Source organism: Scomber japonicus, chromosome 18, assembly GCF_027409825.1.
Source record: "Scomber japonicus isolate fScoJap1 chromosome 18, fScoJap1.pri, whole genome shotgun sequence".
NCBI lineage: Eukaryota > Metazoa > Chordata > Actinopteri > Scombriformes > Scombridae > Scomber > Scomber japonicus.
Genome location: NC_070595.1, coordinates 16,563,053 through 16,580,359, shown reverse-complemented (window position 1 = coordinate 16,580,359; position 17,307 = coordinate 16,563,053). Strand labels below are relative to the sequence as shown.

The 17,307-nt window shown below is 40.1% G+C and overlaps 1 protein-coding gene across 2 annotated transcripts in view; it reads left to right on the top strand.

Annotated features, from left to right (window-relative positions):
• The window catches only part of crebbpb (CREB binding protein b), a 37,778-nt gene that overhangs the window by 5,812 nt on the left and 14,659 nt on the right, over window positions 1–17,307 (top strand). For both annotated transcript variants that reach the window (XM_053337811.1, XM_053337810.1), the window contains exons 2-5: window positions 7,505–8,127; window positions 13,077–13,244; window positions 15,328–15,580; window positions 16,519–16,632. In XM_053337811.1, the coding sequence (XP_053193786.1) occupies window positions 7,505–8,127; window positions 13,077–13,244; window positions 15,328–15,580; window positions 16,519–16,632 (1,158 nt within the window). The remainder of the gene's footprint in view (window positions 1–7,504; window positions 8,128–13,076; window positions 13,245–15,327; window positions 15,581–16,518; window positions 16,633–17,307) is intronic.

The window sequence follows — 17,307 nt, the reverse complement described above, 5'->3', positions numbered from 1 at the left end:
GGGCCATCCAAACTAAGAAAGATAACTATAACAATAACGACAATGATGTGATCATCCACACTCACAAATGATAACGTCCTGTATGTTGCAGCTGTATCAGTAACTAAAATGTATATGGATGAGCTTTGTTACTGCTGTATGTTGTACAGAGAAATAAAAAGAAAACCAGAAGTGTTCACATGCAGGTGCTGATTCAGTGTGTTGCTCAGCATTATTTCTGGACACTAGTTGCTGTGATGTTTCAGTATTTACAGACCAAACTGACCTGACCAACAGCAGCAGATGTTTAAGCGTGATGTGCAAAAGCACAGCACTGTGGCAGCGATACACAGTACGAGCACAGATCTGTTTGTTGTTTTTCACATTTTAATGGAGAACAAAGTTCCAGTATCTTTGTGTAATAAAGACCTATCTAAAGAAATCACCTCTGGGTGTCATCCTACTCCAGTTTACAGCCGACCGTCAATGGTGAGAGAGTAGGGTTGTCAAAAATATCGATACTCCGAAAAGTACCGATACTCAGACGGCGTATCCGGATACAATGCTAATTTGCCACGGTATCGATACTACAGTGTGCGTGCACTCGACAGGTAGTGCAGCAGGTAATGCAGCAGGTAAGACAGCGTCCGATAGCCAGAGACACATTTCTGCTGCTACAGTATGGCCAGTGTGGCTGCAGGAGGGCCAGAACAGCCGGTCTTGGTCGAAAATGAAAAAGCCAAAAGCCTTTTTTGGGAATATTTTGCATACGAGGCAAAGGAAGAAGGGAAACCGAAAGCCTGTGTGCAAACAGTGCTTTAAAGGGTGGCAGCGAAGTCGAGCAGCGCAACTAACTAACTAACCAAATATCTGAAGGGCCGACACCCTGGGCTTCATGATGAATTCGGACAGCTTAGTAAAGCTTCCGTTCAACATTTAACTGTATGTATTAAACTTATTACCGATGTTAGCGTGGCCGGTGGCCCGCATTAATGTTGATTGTTTTGTGATTAGCTGTGGCTAGCACGCTACTAGGCAGCGCTAGCCGCATATAGCTTGCTGCTCAATTAATGTTGGTTTTTTATTAGCCATTAGCCGCGGCTAGCGTTACTCAAAACGTGTTTCTCTTAAAGTTGCAGAGTGAAGCAGAGAAAACTCAACTTGCAACTAAACAGAAGAAGCAAACACAGCCAACTCTACCACTTCTGTTTGACAAGCAATGAAAGTACGAGTACAATAGTAAAGGGTTGGCATGTTCCATGTTGAGATTGAAGTTATGAGTTTTTCATGTTAATAAAAATATTTTTTATGCCTTTTTAAGTATTTGTCATTTTTTATCCGCGCAGTATCAAAAATGGTATCGAGTATCGAATATTTTCCTGGGTATCGATATTGAATTTGAAATGTTAGTATCGTGACAACCCTATGAGAGAGAGGAGCAAAGCCATGTTAACATAATTAAAGTCATCTGTCAGTCTGGATGCATATTTTGCTGTAGGTTTATGGGAAGGATTTTGATTTATTGGTGTTTTTATCTTTCATCAAATCACTCTGAATGTGATACCAACGATATAACCCTAACCCCATGATTTTTAACTACATATTTATGTGATCTTTGTATGAAATTTTAAAACAAGTGCACTGATAAACAACTGAAGGAATATAATACATCTGTGCTAACGCTTAGTTAGCAACCTGTGGGTACATTTAAAAAATGACTTGCCTAGTTAGGAAACTTGGACATGATCTTACCTTTTTGAAACATACTTTTGAAATCTCAACTGTGCAACAGCAGGTTCTTCATTATTCCATTCAGGATCAGACTCTAGTTTCTAAAATACGGCATGTGTCTGTCAGCTGTCCCATTGAGGGTGCATTCAGAAACTGTATCCTCCGAAGCACATTCTAGCTGTGCATGTGTATATACTTGCTATGGACTGAACATAGCTTTGTTGCTATTTGCCGTGCCGTCGCTGGCACCAACCTTGATAAACCATGGACCATTTCATAGCAGTGAAGAGGGCTTTGAGATTACATGAGCCACCTCTTAAATCTCATCCTCTAGAGAGTACATCAAGACTGGCACAGTTGCTTAATTTACAGTGCAGACACATCTGTCTGCCAGTTAAAACAGCTGAGAGCTGCAACATTTCTTTGTTCAGTGTGCCTGTCTTCTGTTGGTGGCGTCATTATCTAGTAGGGGTGGAATGATTCATTAAAAAAATCCGTCCTCATGACGCGCAATGTCAGTAACCCAGTGAAGTTTTTTTATTTTAATTTTTTTAAATTTGTTTTATTGGCACGATTTGGAGCCGTTACATTATTATACATAGGACCTATGGAGGATGGAGGCTTTTCTCTATGCCAAGCTTTCCAACAGTACGAGCACCAGCAGCTCCAGATGCAGGTTGATTATAGCAAAGCAGCCAAACTACACAGTAACACAAATGGTAGGATACATAAACGTGTAGACCTAAAATATCTCTACAAAGTTAATATCTATAGCCTTTTATTATTAGCACTGCGGATGATTGGTTATGAATAAATGATCCCATTTTATATTGACGTGTGACCTTGATCTCCTAAGGAGATATACAGTAGGGCTGCTTGATTATGGAAAAAATCATAATCACAATTATTTGGGTCAAAATTGAAATCACAATTATTGAAACGATTTTTTTTAAAACTTTAGAAACATGCTGCATTTATTGGACATTTCTTGTCCATTCAGCTTAATTAATTTTCTTAACGTGCACTTTTATTTACAGTTAAAACATTTCGCTCCGGTGGCTTCCGGTCTAAGCTTTTTTCTTTAGCGCTATCTCATTATTGTTATTATTATTATTTTATTTTAAATCGTTTTCTCTCGATTTTATTAGTTTTGAGATCGTTTGGCCCCTAAATCGTAATCACGATCAAATTTCGATGAATTGAGCAGCTTTACTATACAGTTCTAGCACTACTCGGCTCGACGCGGTTTGGTTCCAGGACCGACAGTTAACTAGATTTCTTAGAATTACAATTATACTCAATGTAAAGCTGCAACGACTAGTCGATTTAATAGATTGATTGTCAGAAAATGTATCTACATCTATTTTGATAATTGGATAATCATTTCAATCATTAATTTTGAGTAAAAATACTGGGGGTCGCAGAATAAAATAAAAAAGATTCACACTATGAATCTGAATCGATTAACAAATGTCAAAAATCCACATTCCAAATAGTTAATAACGTTGACTGAACAAAAAAGGTGGAACTGAAGTGCAAGGGCAGTGCAACACCCTGCTTAAATGTCACGATTATTAATTAATTAATGAATGGGCTGCTGATGATTTTCACTTGCACACTGTGCAGGCACAATAACATCCTAGTTACTGTGCAATTGTTTTGAGTCTTCCTGCCACTCTTCATTCTTCATAGGACATCAGTGTGAAAGGTACTGTTATAAGAGTAGCTTAGCTCTGTTAAGGAACTTAAGTGGAGCAGTGAGCTCCAGCATTAACAAACATGACTGGCTGACCAACATACACAGAGCAGCATTTCAACAACTTAAACCAACTGTGGTGGGTCAAAGAAAAGAATGAGTTCCAACTTAAAATCCTGCACCATTTAGCTCAGCGTCTTGTGCAAGGATGTTTTTTTCCTGCAGTTAATAGCGCAGCAGAGAGGCTGCTCTCCACTGCTGGAGACATAATAACAACACAGAGGAGCACTCTGCCTCCCCCTCCCCCTACTCCAGACGTGAACACACCAACTTCTGTTTTTACAAAAGGAATTCAACCAGCAATGCTTGCTAGTAAATTACACTTTGATTTCATTATTCTTATACAGACAGAAGACTGTAAAATAATTTCATATTAATTAATTAATGCAGTAAATGTTTTTAAACCAAAAATGTGCGGACCATTTATAATTGTCAGATATGTTTGGTAAATTTGTGTTTGAGTGGATTAAGGACATCAGTGAATGGTTTGACACACAGTATACTGGAGTAAGAGACAAACAATTATGCCTCCTTTTTTAATTCATTGTATGGAGAATTGACTCTGAATTGAATCACACTGTAATTGAGAATTGTGAGATTCTTGAAAATTCCCACACCTAAAAAAATTTCAGAATTTGCTGGTTTCAGCAAGTTTGTATTTTTTTGCCATACATAATGAGCTGAATATCTGTGGGTTTTGGACTGGTGGTCAGACCTAACCAGACATTTGAATAGGTCACTTTTCTTGGGGGGGTTTTCATGCCTTTTAATTTAGTAAGTAACCAGGGACACTGCGATTATGTGGCATGAACTCTAACCACTTGACCACCAGGGCGCTCCTTAAGAGGTCACTTTGACTCTGAAGAATTATAACACACATTGTAAAATAATGAGTAGATTAATTGATAATGAAAGTTATGACGCCAAAGCAAATCAAACATTTTTTTTCATTGTTTTCAGACAGCACATGCTTATTGGCGTGGACCCATTATTTGTAATCAGATAGCAAAGACCTTCCCCTTTGCCACATCCAGCCCACTGAACACTGTGTTGACGCTCTTAACCACAGATTAATGTGTGATGTTAATATGTGACAGATTTTATGGTGCGCTAGACTCATGTCAGTATGTGTTTGCTTCTGCATCTCTCGCTACGTCTGTGCCTTCCTCCTCAACTCTCAACTTTCATGTCCTCTTAAACGAGACTGTGAGCTGTGTGTCTGTCTGCAAAAAAGCTCAATTAAAACAGTTTATTCACCTCCTCAGATCATGGAGCCTTGCCCAAAGTTTTTTTCTTGTCATTTTCTGTGAAAGACTGTGGTTTTCTGTGTTTCATAAAGGGAGTACAGCAAATGACTGCAGCACTAGTGCCACTCTTTTTACACATCTTGAAGTCATCACATCTTTTCTTATAAAGCAGCATATTTACAGATGTACTGCCAGCCTAATGTGTGAAAAAATCCCAGCATCAAGCCGCCTCAGTTTTTAAATGTGGGACACACAGATTTGATATATTCAGAACTCTATGATGTCCCATTTAAACAATGAGTATATTAGCTCAAACAATTTGAGATATTCTAGCTGCATATCGGGGCCCAAATTTTGAAAATTAAGTACAAATTTAAAAAATGGATGAATACATAGTAAAGCACTCCAATAATAATAATTAATAGATTCAGTGAAAAATCGTAAAATAATGTGTTTGTGTAATTATGTATTTATTTGTTTACACATTTATATATTTGTGGATTTACTTCTTTACTTCCTCGGTCTAATTAAGCTGTTCTCATTGACCTGCCCTGTCAGATCACTGCACAAGTATAAAATAGAGATGAGCATGACACTCAAAATACAATCTGTTAACCAAACAGCAAATAGTAAGTCCTCCATGGATGTATTGTCAGTGTTGGATAGACCGCCACCACTCAACCTCACAGACAGTTTTTTCCAGTGGCCACTCGTGGTATTGCAGTGAAAAACCCCTCTGCGGCTCAAAAAGCGTTTTCCCCATAGATCACCATTGCAAAAGAGACTTCTGTAAAACTGCAGTCAGTCAGTTACGACTCTATTAATAATTTTTGGATCCATGGAGGTTTTTTATTTTTAAAGCTTTCTTCATGTCATCGATGTAAAGTCTGTGGGACAGTGGGGGAAACTGCTGTGGGTCGCATATCACGGAAGCAATCCTGGAAGCTAGAAACTATTTTTTGGCGTATGCGCCATCCTAAATCTGTGAAATGCAAGCATTGTGATCAAAAATGAGTCTTTTTCTGTCTCAAGTTTCCACTGGAAGCAAGTAAGTAGCCATCTGGTTAAATATTATGACCAACAGCCAGCTGGTCTCGTGGTCGTAGAGACATGAGATGTGTAGCCTGTTCCCGTAGAAGTTTAATATTCCCTCTCAGTGTATCTGACTAGCAACTGATTGGAGGAGAGAGTGTAAGCATCTACATTTGAGCCTCCATCCCATCTCTCTCTCTGACTTTGGTGAGGCAACAACAACCTACTGCAGCCTGTTATTATCTCCCAGACTGAAGAGTCTAATTGAAGATTTTCATGTGGCTGCTGAAAAGCTTTGGCTGAATTACAACCAGCAGCAGCAGCAATGTCCTCTTCAGGTGAGAATGTGTGACTCAAGTGTTGGGATTCTCTGGATTGTGGACGCATCTGTTCTCACTACTTGGCATTTGATTGCTTGCTGCTGGATATGCTCATCCTTGTTGTCTAATGAGCAAATTCAAACTGCACTCCCTGCCTTTTGAAAAAAAACAAACAAACCATGCTGAAGGTGCTTCTTCTGCTAGCCTTTTGGCGCCTCTCCCTCTTAAACTTGTGCGGTTTCAGTCTTGTGGCTGAATAATCTTGAGGCGAGGCACAGGTGCTTGCTCTTGGCAATGCATCCATGAATCTTGGTTTAGCATTTACACATGTTGCTTTAACCGTATGCACTGAGAGATCAATCATTTGATTTAAATTCTGTGGTTGTAGTATTTAGGCTGTTGTTAATTAAGAGATTAGCATCTACCGTAATTGAGAAACAGGTGGTATTCCTCTCTAATGTTAACCTCTGACATAGAGCGAGGCATGTGGAGGGGGTGTGTCTGTTATGCTGGTAAAATGTGTATTGGCTGATACACACTCGCACCCTCACGTGAAGGACCTTGGCATAGACGCGTGATTTGGACTGTAACCTCCACTAACATTTCCAACATTAATGTTCTGTGTGTGTGTGTTGAATGTTCATGTTTACTTTTTCTGCACAGCCACAAGTGCTCCAAACTTTCTCTCTCACCTTTTCTCTTTCTTTTTTTTTGACCCTGATTCGTACTGTTGAGTCAGAACAGGGTCTGAGCCGCTTTAGTGTGTATGTTTGTGTTTTAATCATTCAGTCTGGCTATCAGTAAGGTAACTAATATGCAGCTTAAGGGAAATAGTACAGACTAGTGTGTGGTTTTGTGGTACTGTCACAATGTTTGTCACTTGCTCAATCAAAAGTCACATTACTCTCTTTTACATGTGATTTTGGTTTTAATGGTTGCTCCTGCCCAACTTTTTTAATATATATTTTTTTTGTTTGTATTTTTAATGTATTGGAATGAACATGCAAGCATATCCTCCGTTATTATCTCTACCTCTGTTTTATGATCAGGTCTGGTTTATTTTTGTGGTTGACCAATGTTTTTATAAAAAATGGTTTGTGGTTGACAAGTGTCACACGTAACCTGCTTGGTTTGGTTCAGACAGATTATGGTGTGTTTGCCTGGTTAGTTTGTGGAGTGAAAGCAAAGCAGACCGATCACAGAATTTAGCCTAATTTCAGAAGAGCTGAATCCCTCTGCTGATCATGAGACCTTTCAAGGAAGCAATCTGTAAAGGCGATTGAATAAACCTTCTAATTCGCTTTTGGAACAAATACCTTAGTTTCTCTGTGCTCGATGGTTATCAGCTTGTTCTGCCAGTTTGATTTTGGTTAAAGGGGGTGTGTCAGTGATGATGGCTAACTCTTGTTTCCTTTTCTCCCTCTCTCATTCCTTTTTAGATCTTGTGTCTCTGTTTGACCTAGAAAACGACCTTCCAGATGAGCTCATCCCAAATGGAGATTTGTCCCAGATGGGAATGTCCTCTAACGGTGGACCAGGTGGAGGAGGGGGTCCTGGTCTCAACTCCATCGTCCCTGATGCAGCTGCCAAACACAAGCAGCTGTCTGAGCTTCTGCGACCAGGAAGCTCCTCCATCTTGGGGAGCGGTCAGCCGCAGGGAGGCATGGTGGGAAGCCAGTTAGGTGCCGTGCTTGGTAAAAGCCCTCTGGGGCAGGGCTCCCCCAATCACCAGTCTCCCCAGGCCCAGAAAGGAGGCATGGCTACCGGACAAGGCAATGGAGGCACAGGCATGGGCTTCAATCAGGCCATGTTGAACAGTGGGCAGGGTCATGGGGTCATGGGCCAGACAGGACAGGTGATGAACGGGACTCTGGGACCAGCAGGCCGGGGGAGACCTGGGCCTGGCATGCAGTACCAGGGCCAAGGCATGCAGGGGGCACAGGTGGGAGCTGGACCGGCGGTTGGTGGTGGCAGTGTGCTGGCAGAGACGCTCACTCAAGGAGGGCCACAGCTGGGTGCACACAACACGATGAACGCTCAGCAACCTGGAAACATGAATAAGGTGAGGTTAAAAATGCAGCTTAATAATTCCGTATGAATGGTACAGTTGTTTTCAAATATTCACCTTTTAGTTTTTATTTTAAACCTACAGTCATATTATTAACCTCAGAAGCAGATATGAACAACCCTAATTACTTTGTGCTTATCCCTCAGTTCAGTATTAAATGTTTTTATTGGGCTTCGCCTAACCAGAGTCGGAATTGAGGGTGGGGTTAACCAGCCGGGACATTATCACAAATATACTCATTTAAATGTGATTTTCATGGAGTGTTGTATGTTCGTGCTGGTCAGTTTTATCTCCTCGCAGCAGTCATGCAGACAAATGAGGGAATTTTAACAAGTCATAGTGAGCTTGTTGTAACATTAGTCTCTTTATTCTTTAGTCAGATGCTCTTAATAATGTATTTCCTTCTTTTTGATATTTCAAACTAACTTGTTCTTTTGCATGGCAGTGCTTCTGATAATATACTAATAAACCGTTTTATGAGTTAACAGCATCATGTATAACGCCACCAGTTTGTGTTGTGTAGGATGATTAGCAGTTAAAGTATTGTCACATCACCATCTTACCTTAATTATCCACTAATTATGAGTCCCTTTATGTTTAGAGTTGTGGCTGTCATTTCAATTACCCACATTTGTTCTCTCTCTCTCTCTCTCTCTCTCTCTCTCTCTCTCTCTCTCTCTCTCTCTCTCTCTCTCTCTCTCTCTCTCTCTGATTATTTAATAGTTAAATAATAGCATGTGGTGAGATTAGTTAGAATTGTTGGGGTCTTTTGATTGTTTTTAGTAAGTGGGCTCTCCGTTTGTAAAGGCTACATGACTGGTAAGAAATAGCGTTAATGTTGCAATGTGATGATGTGATGATGTCAAGCAATGAACCCAGTAGGCAGTATCATGGAGTGTCTCATTTTCATCTTATCCTTTTATCCATCCTTTTATCCGGATAAGTATATGCAAAGTGCAATTTGTATTGTGTAGCCCTACTGCTGGCTTGTCGTCAGTTATCTCACCCTCACCATATATTGATCTGTTCGTCTTCCTGGGTCTGCTGGAGGAAGCAGACAATCAGTTGAAGGGGTTGCATTGGCAGTCAAGTGCATCAATCTCCGTGTGTCTAACTTGGCCCAACAGAGAGCTTCATAGCAGATCAATGCTGATGTGTTTATTACTGCATTCCTGCGCTGTGCTAATCTGAGAATGAGAACAATCAAACAATCAAATGCAACAAAATCTGCAGTTGTATCATGGCGCAACATAGGGAACTTTTAATAAATGGTTTCTGTGAATGAAAATGTGCAATATGATGTGCTGTTGGTGAATATCTCAACCTTTTCATACTTTGAAGTGCACAGCGTGAGAAAATGTTTCCCCCTGTCTCTGAGAGTTTCAGGGGTCTGTGGTTAACAGGAAACCAAGTTAAAACCAGCGTGCTACTTAACACTAAGATTTTTTCAACAGACGTTCCCACATGAAACAAGCCCCTCCTTCCTGTCTTTGGCATACAGACCTAATGCTATAGAAACTTGAGTGTTATGATGTCTGTGTACGAAACTGATAGGCCTTTACCTCACACTGTTGTGCTAAGATTGTGCTTAATAGGCATTGATGAGGAAAGAGGAAGACTCAGATTGAATCTGGTTGTGAGAAGTGTGTGTGAGAAGTCTCTAAGTGTGTGAGAAGTCTCTAAGTGTGTGAGAAGTCTCTAAGTGTGTGTGTGTGTGTGAACCTGTGGTTATAAGGTAAAACAAATGTGTGAGATGTTGGCTGTTGCGTTCATGGCAGGTGGGTGGTCCTGTCTCCACTATGACTTGACCATGTTTTTCAATGCTTTGTTTATTGATTTTTTTTTTAAAGTTGAAAACAAACACAACACATAACCCCCCCCCCCCCCCCCCCCCCAAAAAAAAGGGAAAATAAGTAAACAGATTAAATTTAAGAGAAGAGTGTATCCACATAAATAACCATATAAGTACTAATAAATATACACAACAAATACACATATGTACACCTATACATAATAACATTATTAATGAAATTCCTACTGAGCACATGGGGAAAAGGCAATTGAATTGTATATTTTTGGATGATACATGATAGTAGTAAATATATTGATATACAGTCCATCCATTTACACACTTCACTTCCCCCACATTTTTGTTATGTTACTGCCTTATTTCAAAATGATTAAATGATTAAATTCCTTTTTTTCTCATCAATCTACACACAATACCCAATAATGACAAAGCGAAAAAGATTTTTTAGAAATTTGTGCAAATGTATTAAAAATAAAAACTGAAATATCACATGTACATACGTATTCACTCCCTTTGCTATCACTCAAAATTGAGCTCAGGTGCTTCGTGTTTTCCACTGATCATCCTCGAGATGTTTCCACAACTTGATTGGAGTCCACCTGTAGTAAATTCAATTGATCAAACATGAATTGCAAAGGCACACGCCTGTCTATATAAGGTCCCACTGTTGACAGTGCATGTCAGAGCAGAAACCAAGCCATGAAGTCAAAAGAATTGTCTGTAGACCTCCTGAGACAGGATTGTATCGAAGCACAGATCTGGGGAAGGGTACAAAAAAAATTCTGCAACATTGAAGATCCCGAAGAGCACAGCGGTCTCCATTATTCATAAATGGAAGAAGTTTGAAACCACCAGGATTCTTCCTAGAGCTGGCCAACCAGCCAAACTGAGCAATCGGGGGAGAAGGGCCTTGGTCAAGGAGGTGACCAAGAACCCCATGGTCACTCTGACAGAGCTCCAGGGTTACTTTGTGGAGATAGGAGAACCTTCCAGAAGGACAACCATCTCTGCAGCACTCCACCAATCAGGCCTTTATGGTAGAGTGGGCAGATAGAAACCTCTACTCAGTAAAGAGGCACATGACAGCCTGCTTGGTGTTTGCCAGAAGACACCTAAAGGACTCTCAGACCATGAGAGACAAGACCCCAAATGTGTGCCAAGCTTGTAGTTTCATACTCAAGAAGACTTGAGGCTGTAATTGCCAAGGGTGCCTCGACAAAGTACTGAGTAAAGGGTGTGAATACTTGCATACTGTACATGTGATAAGTTAAGCTTTTTAATTTTTATTAATTTGCAAAATGTTCTAAAAAAAATTTTTGGTTTTTTGCTTTGTCTTTATTGTGTGTAGATTGATGAGAAAAAAAAGGAATTTAGTAAATTTTGGAATAAGGCTGTAACATAACAAAATGTGGGGCAAATGCTCGTATATGGCAGTTATCGTTGCTGAGTTTGACTGAATAAATTGCTTGATCTGTGATTGGCTGGCGGGTCACAACTTGCCATTACTAGCTGAGTGATTAATTTAGAGCGGATAGGATTAGTCAATTAATTGATTTGTCAATCAACTGAAAAATATTCTGCACATTTTATATCATTGATTCATCATTAAACCTTTTTCACCAAAAAATGACAAACATTTCTCATGAACAGCTTCACAAATGAATAGTTTTGCTGCTGTTCTTCAGATCACTGAAATTCTGGACTAAACAAGCAAAGATGTCGCCTTGAGCTTCAGGAAATTAATTGACCGATATCATCAGTAAATACACCATTTTGACAGACAGCCAAGTTTCTTCACTTGATCTTGCCAGGTTAAACTGGTATGTCATTTCCTGCTCCCAATGATAACTTACCGTTTTCAGATGGAGAAGAGGGCTTTATAAAAAAATCCGTCATCCCGGTTTATGTCATTTAGACATAAGTAGAAACCAATAGAAAGGTCTCCAACAAAAGCACAGAAGTTAGCTCAGGGATGAGTAATTAGTGGTGGTGTCAGCTCTTCCTATCATTGTGAAACAGAATTTACAAAGTACTGAGTTGTTATGCCACTTATTAGGGAATGTGACATTGATTAATCACTTGATCAGTAGATGGTGACTAAGATGGAAACGATGCACAAGTAAATAACCTGTTTCATACTAAGCAGATTTTTGTCTATATAAAATGTTTTAGGTGCTTCTTGTCTTGTCTTTATTTGCTAGTATTCACCCTTTCCATCCAACTGTTTCCTTTTTCTTCTCTCTTCCTCTCTCGGCATATGCCGTCTCTCTCCGGGCCCCTTGGCCTTTGATAATGGAGCTGTAGATCACCGTTGATGTGTTGTTGCGGTGGGGGAGTCAGGGGTAGAGAGGGAGGACCAGAAGAGAAGAAAAGGGGACATGTTGAGCAGAGAGGAAACAAACAGAGGTTTCATGTACAACAGTGCTGTCCTCTAGCTTGGTGATAGCACTGTAATAAATGCAGATCATCAAGCAGGAAAACCCATGTGTGAGAGGAGGTTGAAGCCATGCTCATGTGTGAATGAGAGGGAGGCATTGGGTGAGCTTCTGTGCTGCGGAGGGGGAGGGGCAGCAGCAGCAGCGCAGTGCTCTACTCAGCTGTTGAGCAAGCTGGTCTTTCTCTCTGTATGTCTCCTCCCGTTTTTCTGTGCGCTGGGCTGGGCTTGTTCTGTCTGCTGGAGCACTGCTGGCAGTGAGGAACCTCCGCGCAGCAAAGCAGGCTGTAGTTTTGTAGAAAGCCAGCAGACAGATGCATGTCGAGGACCATCCAGACAATTATTCTCTTGAAAAAGGCCTATTTAAAAAAAACAAATTATGTGATTCTACGGATTTTTGTAGAAATTTGATAATTAATGTAACATTTATTAATCACTTTGGTTTCAAGAGATGTTTAAGATTTTATGCTTTTTAAGTTTTTTGACAGTTTAGTTTGTGGTTGTTGTATGCCATGTTAAATTTTGATGGGCTTGACTGGAGCGCACAGTGGTCCTCGCCCCACGGTTTGTGTGTTCACGAAGATGGAAATTGTTCCATAGGTATTCCCACTACAGAGGTCAAGGTTTGATCTTCTGTGTTGGAATCCTGCATGATATGCAAATCTTCTGACCACCCTCTGTCCTGTCTGCCCACTGTAGATGGGGATGTCAGGAGCTCCATTTGGCCAGCAGTATGGCCAGGCTGGGGTGCAGCAGATGGGGGCAGCGGGGGTCAACGCCCAACAACTCCAGAACAAGACAGCTCTTCCCAACAACCTGCCCCAATTCCCTGCAGAGCTGAAGGGAGCTGGGAATGTGCCAAACATGGTGAGTGTCATTAGGATAAAAAAAAAAAGCTGGATATCTTTCCTAGCCCCGTTTTTTGTTTCAGGCTGGTGAGGAGAAAAAGAAATCAACTCATGAACAAGATTGAGATCCGTTTTACATGTTGTAATTGCATCTACATTGCCTAGATAGATAAAATGTAAAACAAAAACAGTGCACAGAAGAATTAGTATCATGCTATGATACACACACACACACACACAGTGTGCATGCTCTTTGTTTAATAAAGTCTTTGAAATGGATATGCTATTCTGTAGACTTGAAGTGCACATATAGGCTTTGTTGTCGTCCTTGCACATTCATGAGAGTTTTCATAGAAGTCTTTCAGCCTTTCAGAAGCACTGACGTTCTGCTATGAAGGACTCTTTGTTTTCTTTGTACAGTATTAAGTGTTGGAATAAAGCAAACACGTTGCACACGCAGTTTAAACAGACCGACTCTTGGTAAATACTCAGTGAATGCAGTAGTAGTTTAATTTAACTGTGGCTGTTATCAGTGCTCTAACAATTAGTTGATCAATCAATCAACAGAAAATGATTGAGAACTAATTAGATAATTAAGTAATCATTTCATCATATATTTACTCATAATAATCGCCTATAGGCATCCAGCAATGGGGATGAATCAGTCCCCCCTCCCATATCCCCAGTTTCCCTTCTATCAACCCTCTAGCCCATAGCAAAAAAAAAAAAAAAAACTGTTGCCATGTCATCTTTATTTCGGTCAAGTGGTTTTCTCCCAAAGCGTGAGCCTAATATTTTGTGTACAGTAGACACTTGGCAGAAGCAACAGCAGTGTAGCAGCTGCAGACCTTCATCAGTGTCTACACTGGATCCGCTCAGCCACAGTACTTCTGTGTACTCAGACATGTCTTGACAGCGTAATACACAATCAATGTAGTTTTGTTTAATTCAGAAGAAAATGGATTTGTAGTGCATGTAAAGCTTGTGCCATTATGTGGCCTGCATAGACAGCTGCTTTAATTAAAATTGAAGTGTACTGGCTTCATCAAACGAACATCAGACAAACAACTAAAATATGCAGCTGAAACAGGTGTTGTGCTGTCAGTGTGTAAGCCTAAATCTTTTTAAATGGGGTGGTTTTCGTCTTTAAATATATATAAATTTAAATAAATGGGCACAAACTAAAATAATGCAGGTAGAAAATGTGTGCGTCAAATAACCTGAGAGGAGAGTGCTGTACCATAGTTATGTTTTCCAGATAAAAACATGGACTGGACGATATGGCAATAACTATCAGAATGTATAATAATCATAATAATGATAATCCTTATTTTATAGTTATAAGAGAATTCTCCTCAGGACAGAACCCTAAAGAAAGCAAAGGGTTGATTATGTTATATAATATACAATTATTTGTTATCAGAACAAATAGGTGAAAAACATTTAAACATTGAATTGATATACTAATATATGAAAACAGCTGCTGTGATTCCATCACATTAAATGCCATGTTTCAAATGGCTCTTAAAGATTTTAGAAGTTTTATAGTGAACATGAAAGAAAATAAAAACTTGAATGTTGAGGATGATGATGCTACTATAAATTCTTTGAATATTAATATAAAGTGTAATTGGTCAACTGTTTTTTTTTTTTTTTTTTTTCATAATAAATGGGGAAAAAAATTGGCCATTATTAATGCAAGTAGCTAACCTTGTTAGGTAAACGGGGGTAAAATCCTGCCCTTGGAACAGTTTGTTGAGGGACATTTTGCATAGGTTGACCATTGCTGGTGCAAACTAGCAGATTAGCATGCTAGCCACAGTCTAGTTGTTTTGTGTTATCACTCACGCTCCCCTGCTTCCTCAGCCATGTGACGCCGGTGTTTGATCGGAAAGTCAAAACAGATATAAAAGAACCCGCCCCCCCCTACCACAAATGATTGAACTCTGTAACAATGTTTATAATGTCTATTTGACTTGTTTGCTGACTATAACAAACACATATTGAATGTATGATATATTTATTGCTTTCTTTTTTAACATTTAACAAAAAAACTTAAAATGTTTTGATCTGCGCCCTAACATGTGTTGGCACTCTTTCAGTCCCAGATGCAGCAGCAGGTAGCGTCGGTGGGCATGGTCTCCGGCGCTGGCGGAGTGTCAGCAGGCCCGACGGCAGATCCTGAGAAACGCAAACTTATTCAGCAGCAGCTGGTCCTGTTGCTCCATGCACATAAGTGCCAGCGGCGGGAGCAGGCCAATGGAGAGGTGAGGGGCTGCACTCTGCCCCACTGCCGCACCATGAAGAACGTCCTCAACCACATGACCCACTGCCAGGCTGGCAAGTCCTGCCAGGGTGAGTGAAAGAGCACTGCGTCTGGTTGGCAGACTTCTGTTAATGGGCGTTCAACTTAAAATGACCACTCATCTGAGCTTTTTAAGTGACTATAATGTTGGTGGTTTTATTTATTAATCACTGACTGAGATTGATTAAGACTCGGTTAGAACTTGTTTACAGATGGGAAAACTTCACCATGTGTATTGTGATAAATTGTAAACACAACCTGAGTCCACCCAAACTGTAAAAGGTGTCTATTCTTGCCTACAGCTCTTCATATAACCAGATCACTATGACTGTTACCCTCCTGAGTTATTGTCCTTTGCAACACCCGACATCAGCAGACATACATTTAATGTTATTAAAATGCCTGTCATGATGGTTGCTGAATTTCCTTGTCTACCTTCGTGGGTTGCAGCTTCCCTCTGACACTTCCAGGTAGTAAGGAGGTCACACAAGGTCAATGGACTTTGAGCTCTTGATATTTATATTGTTTAAACACTCATAGTAAATGCTAGTTTATGTTTTATGGTTTTACAACACATAGACTAATTGCTTCTACATTGCTGTTTGCACATTGTACTTTAGCAGGTCTTTTTTTTTGAGTGTACTGAGTTGAATCACTTTACCATGTCATTTTATGGTCCAAATCTTTCTTGACTGAGGCAACACCTGTTTTACTTGTTTATTGTGGTGATGTATTCATTGAATTGCTTTCGTTTCAGTCTTTTTTTTTGAAAACGTAACTTGAAAAATGTCAGATGCTTAGTTTAGTTTATTTAAATAACAGAATAATATACATATACATACATACAGCAAAACAAAACAAATTGAAAAATATACAAAACTTTTGGTAAATAACCCAAATAAACCATCCAGTCATCATTCAGATGCTGCAGAATGCCTCATCACTAAGCCTCTCTCTGATCTTCTGTCTCTCCTGTATTTCTCCATAGTGGCTCACTGTGCATCATCCAGACAGATCATCTCCCACTGGAAGAACTGTACGCGGCACGACTGTCCAGTCTGCCTGCCTTTGAAGAATGCAAGTGACAAGAGAAACCAGCAGCGTGAGTAACTCCACCAGCTCCCCTTCTCTCTTCTTATTCATTTATAAATCCTTTTTTTTAAAAATTATGTTATACCAGCAAATTTTTAAGTTGATCCAAAATTTAAGTGTAGGATTTCTGATGTTGCTTGGTTATCTGCATTGTTTCCTTGAAAACTGTTCAACAAGGCAGCTGTTACTCAGCAGTAAGCCTCAAGTCACTGTGTAGTATAAAGTGGTGCCACCTGCAGGTTGTGTTTCTCCGCCACAGCTCTGTGCTGGCTCGCTGACTGTGAGGGCTCAGATAGCGAGAGGATTCCTCTAGAAAGGCTGGGCCTGTAATGAGACACCCAGGGGAGGGGCTCTGTAGCTCTGCTATCAGTGGGGGCAGGGCCTCGGGACAGCACGCTCTCTGATTGGTTAAAAGGCCCTATGACAGATTTAAATCCCCCACAGAAGCAGCGTGCTCCCTGTCAGCAATCAACACAGCGGGGAGCAGTGCAGGGTTCATAGGGATTTATTTCTATACACACAAAAACACACTTAAAAGAAAAATTATACACAGATGAGATGGCTTTTTAGTTCTATAAATTAGAAATATAAATTTGTATTATTTATGTACACATGCTGATATATAGAACACGTGACACCAGAAGCAGCAGTTACTCCTCAGTTATTACAAGATGTTATTGAAATG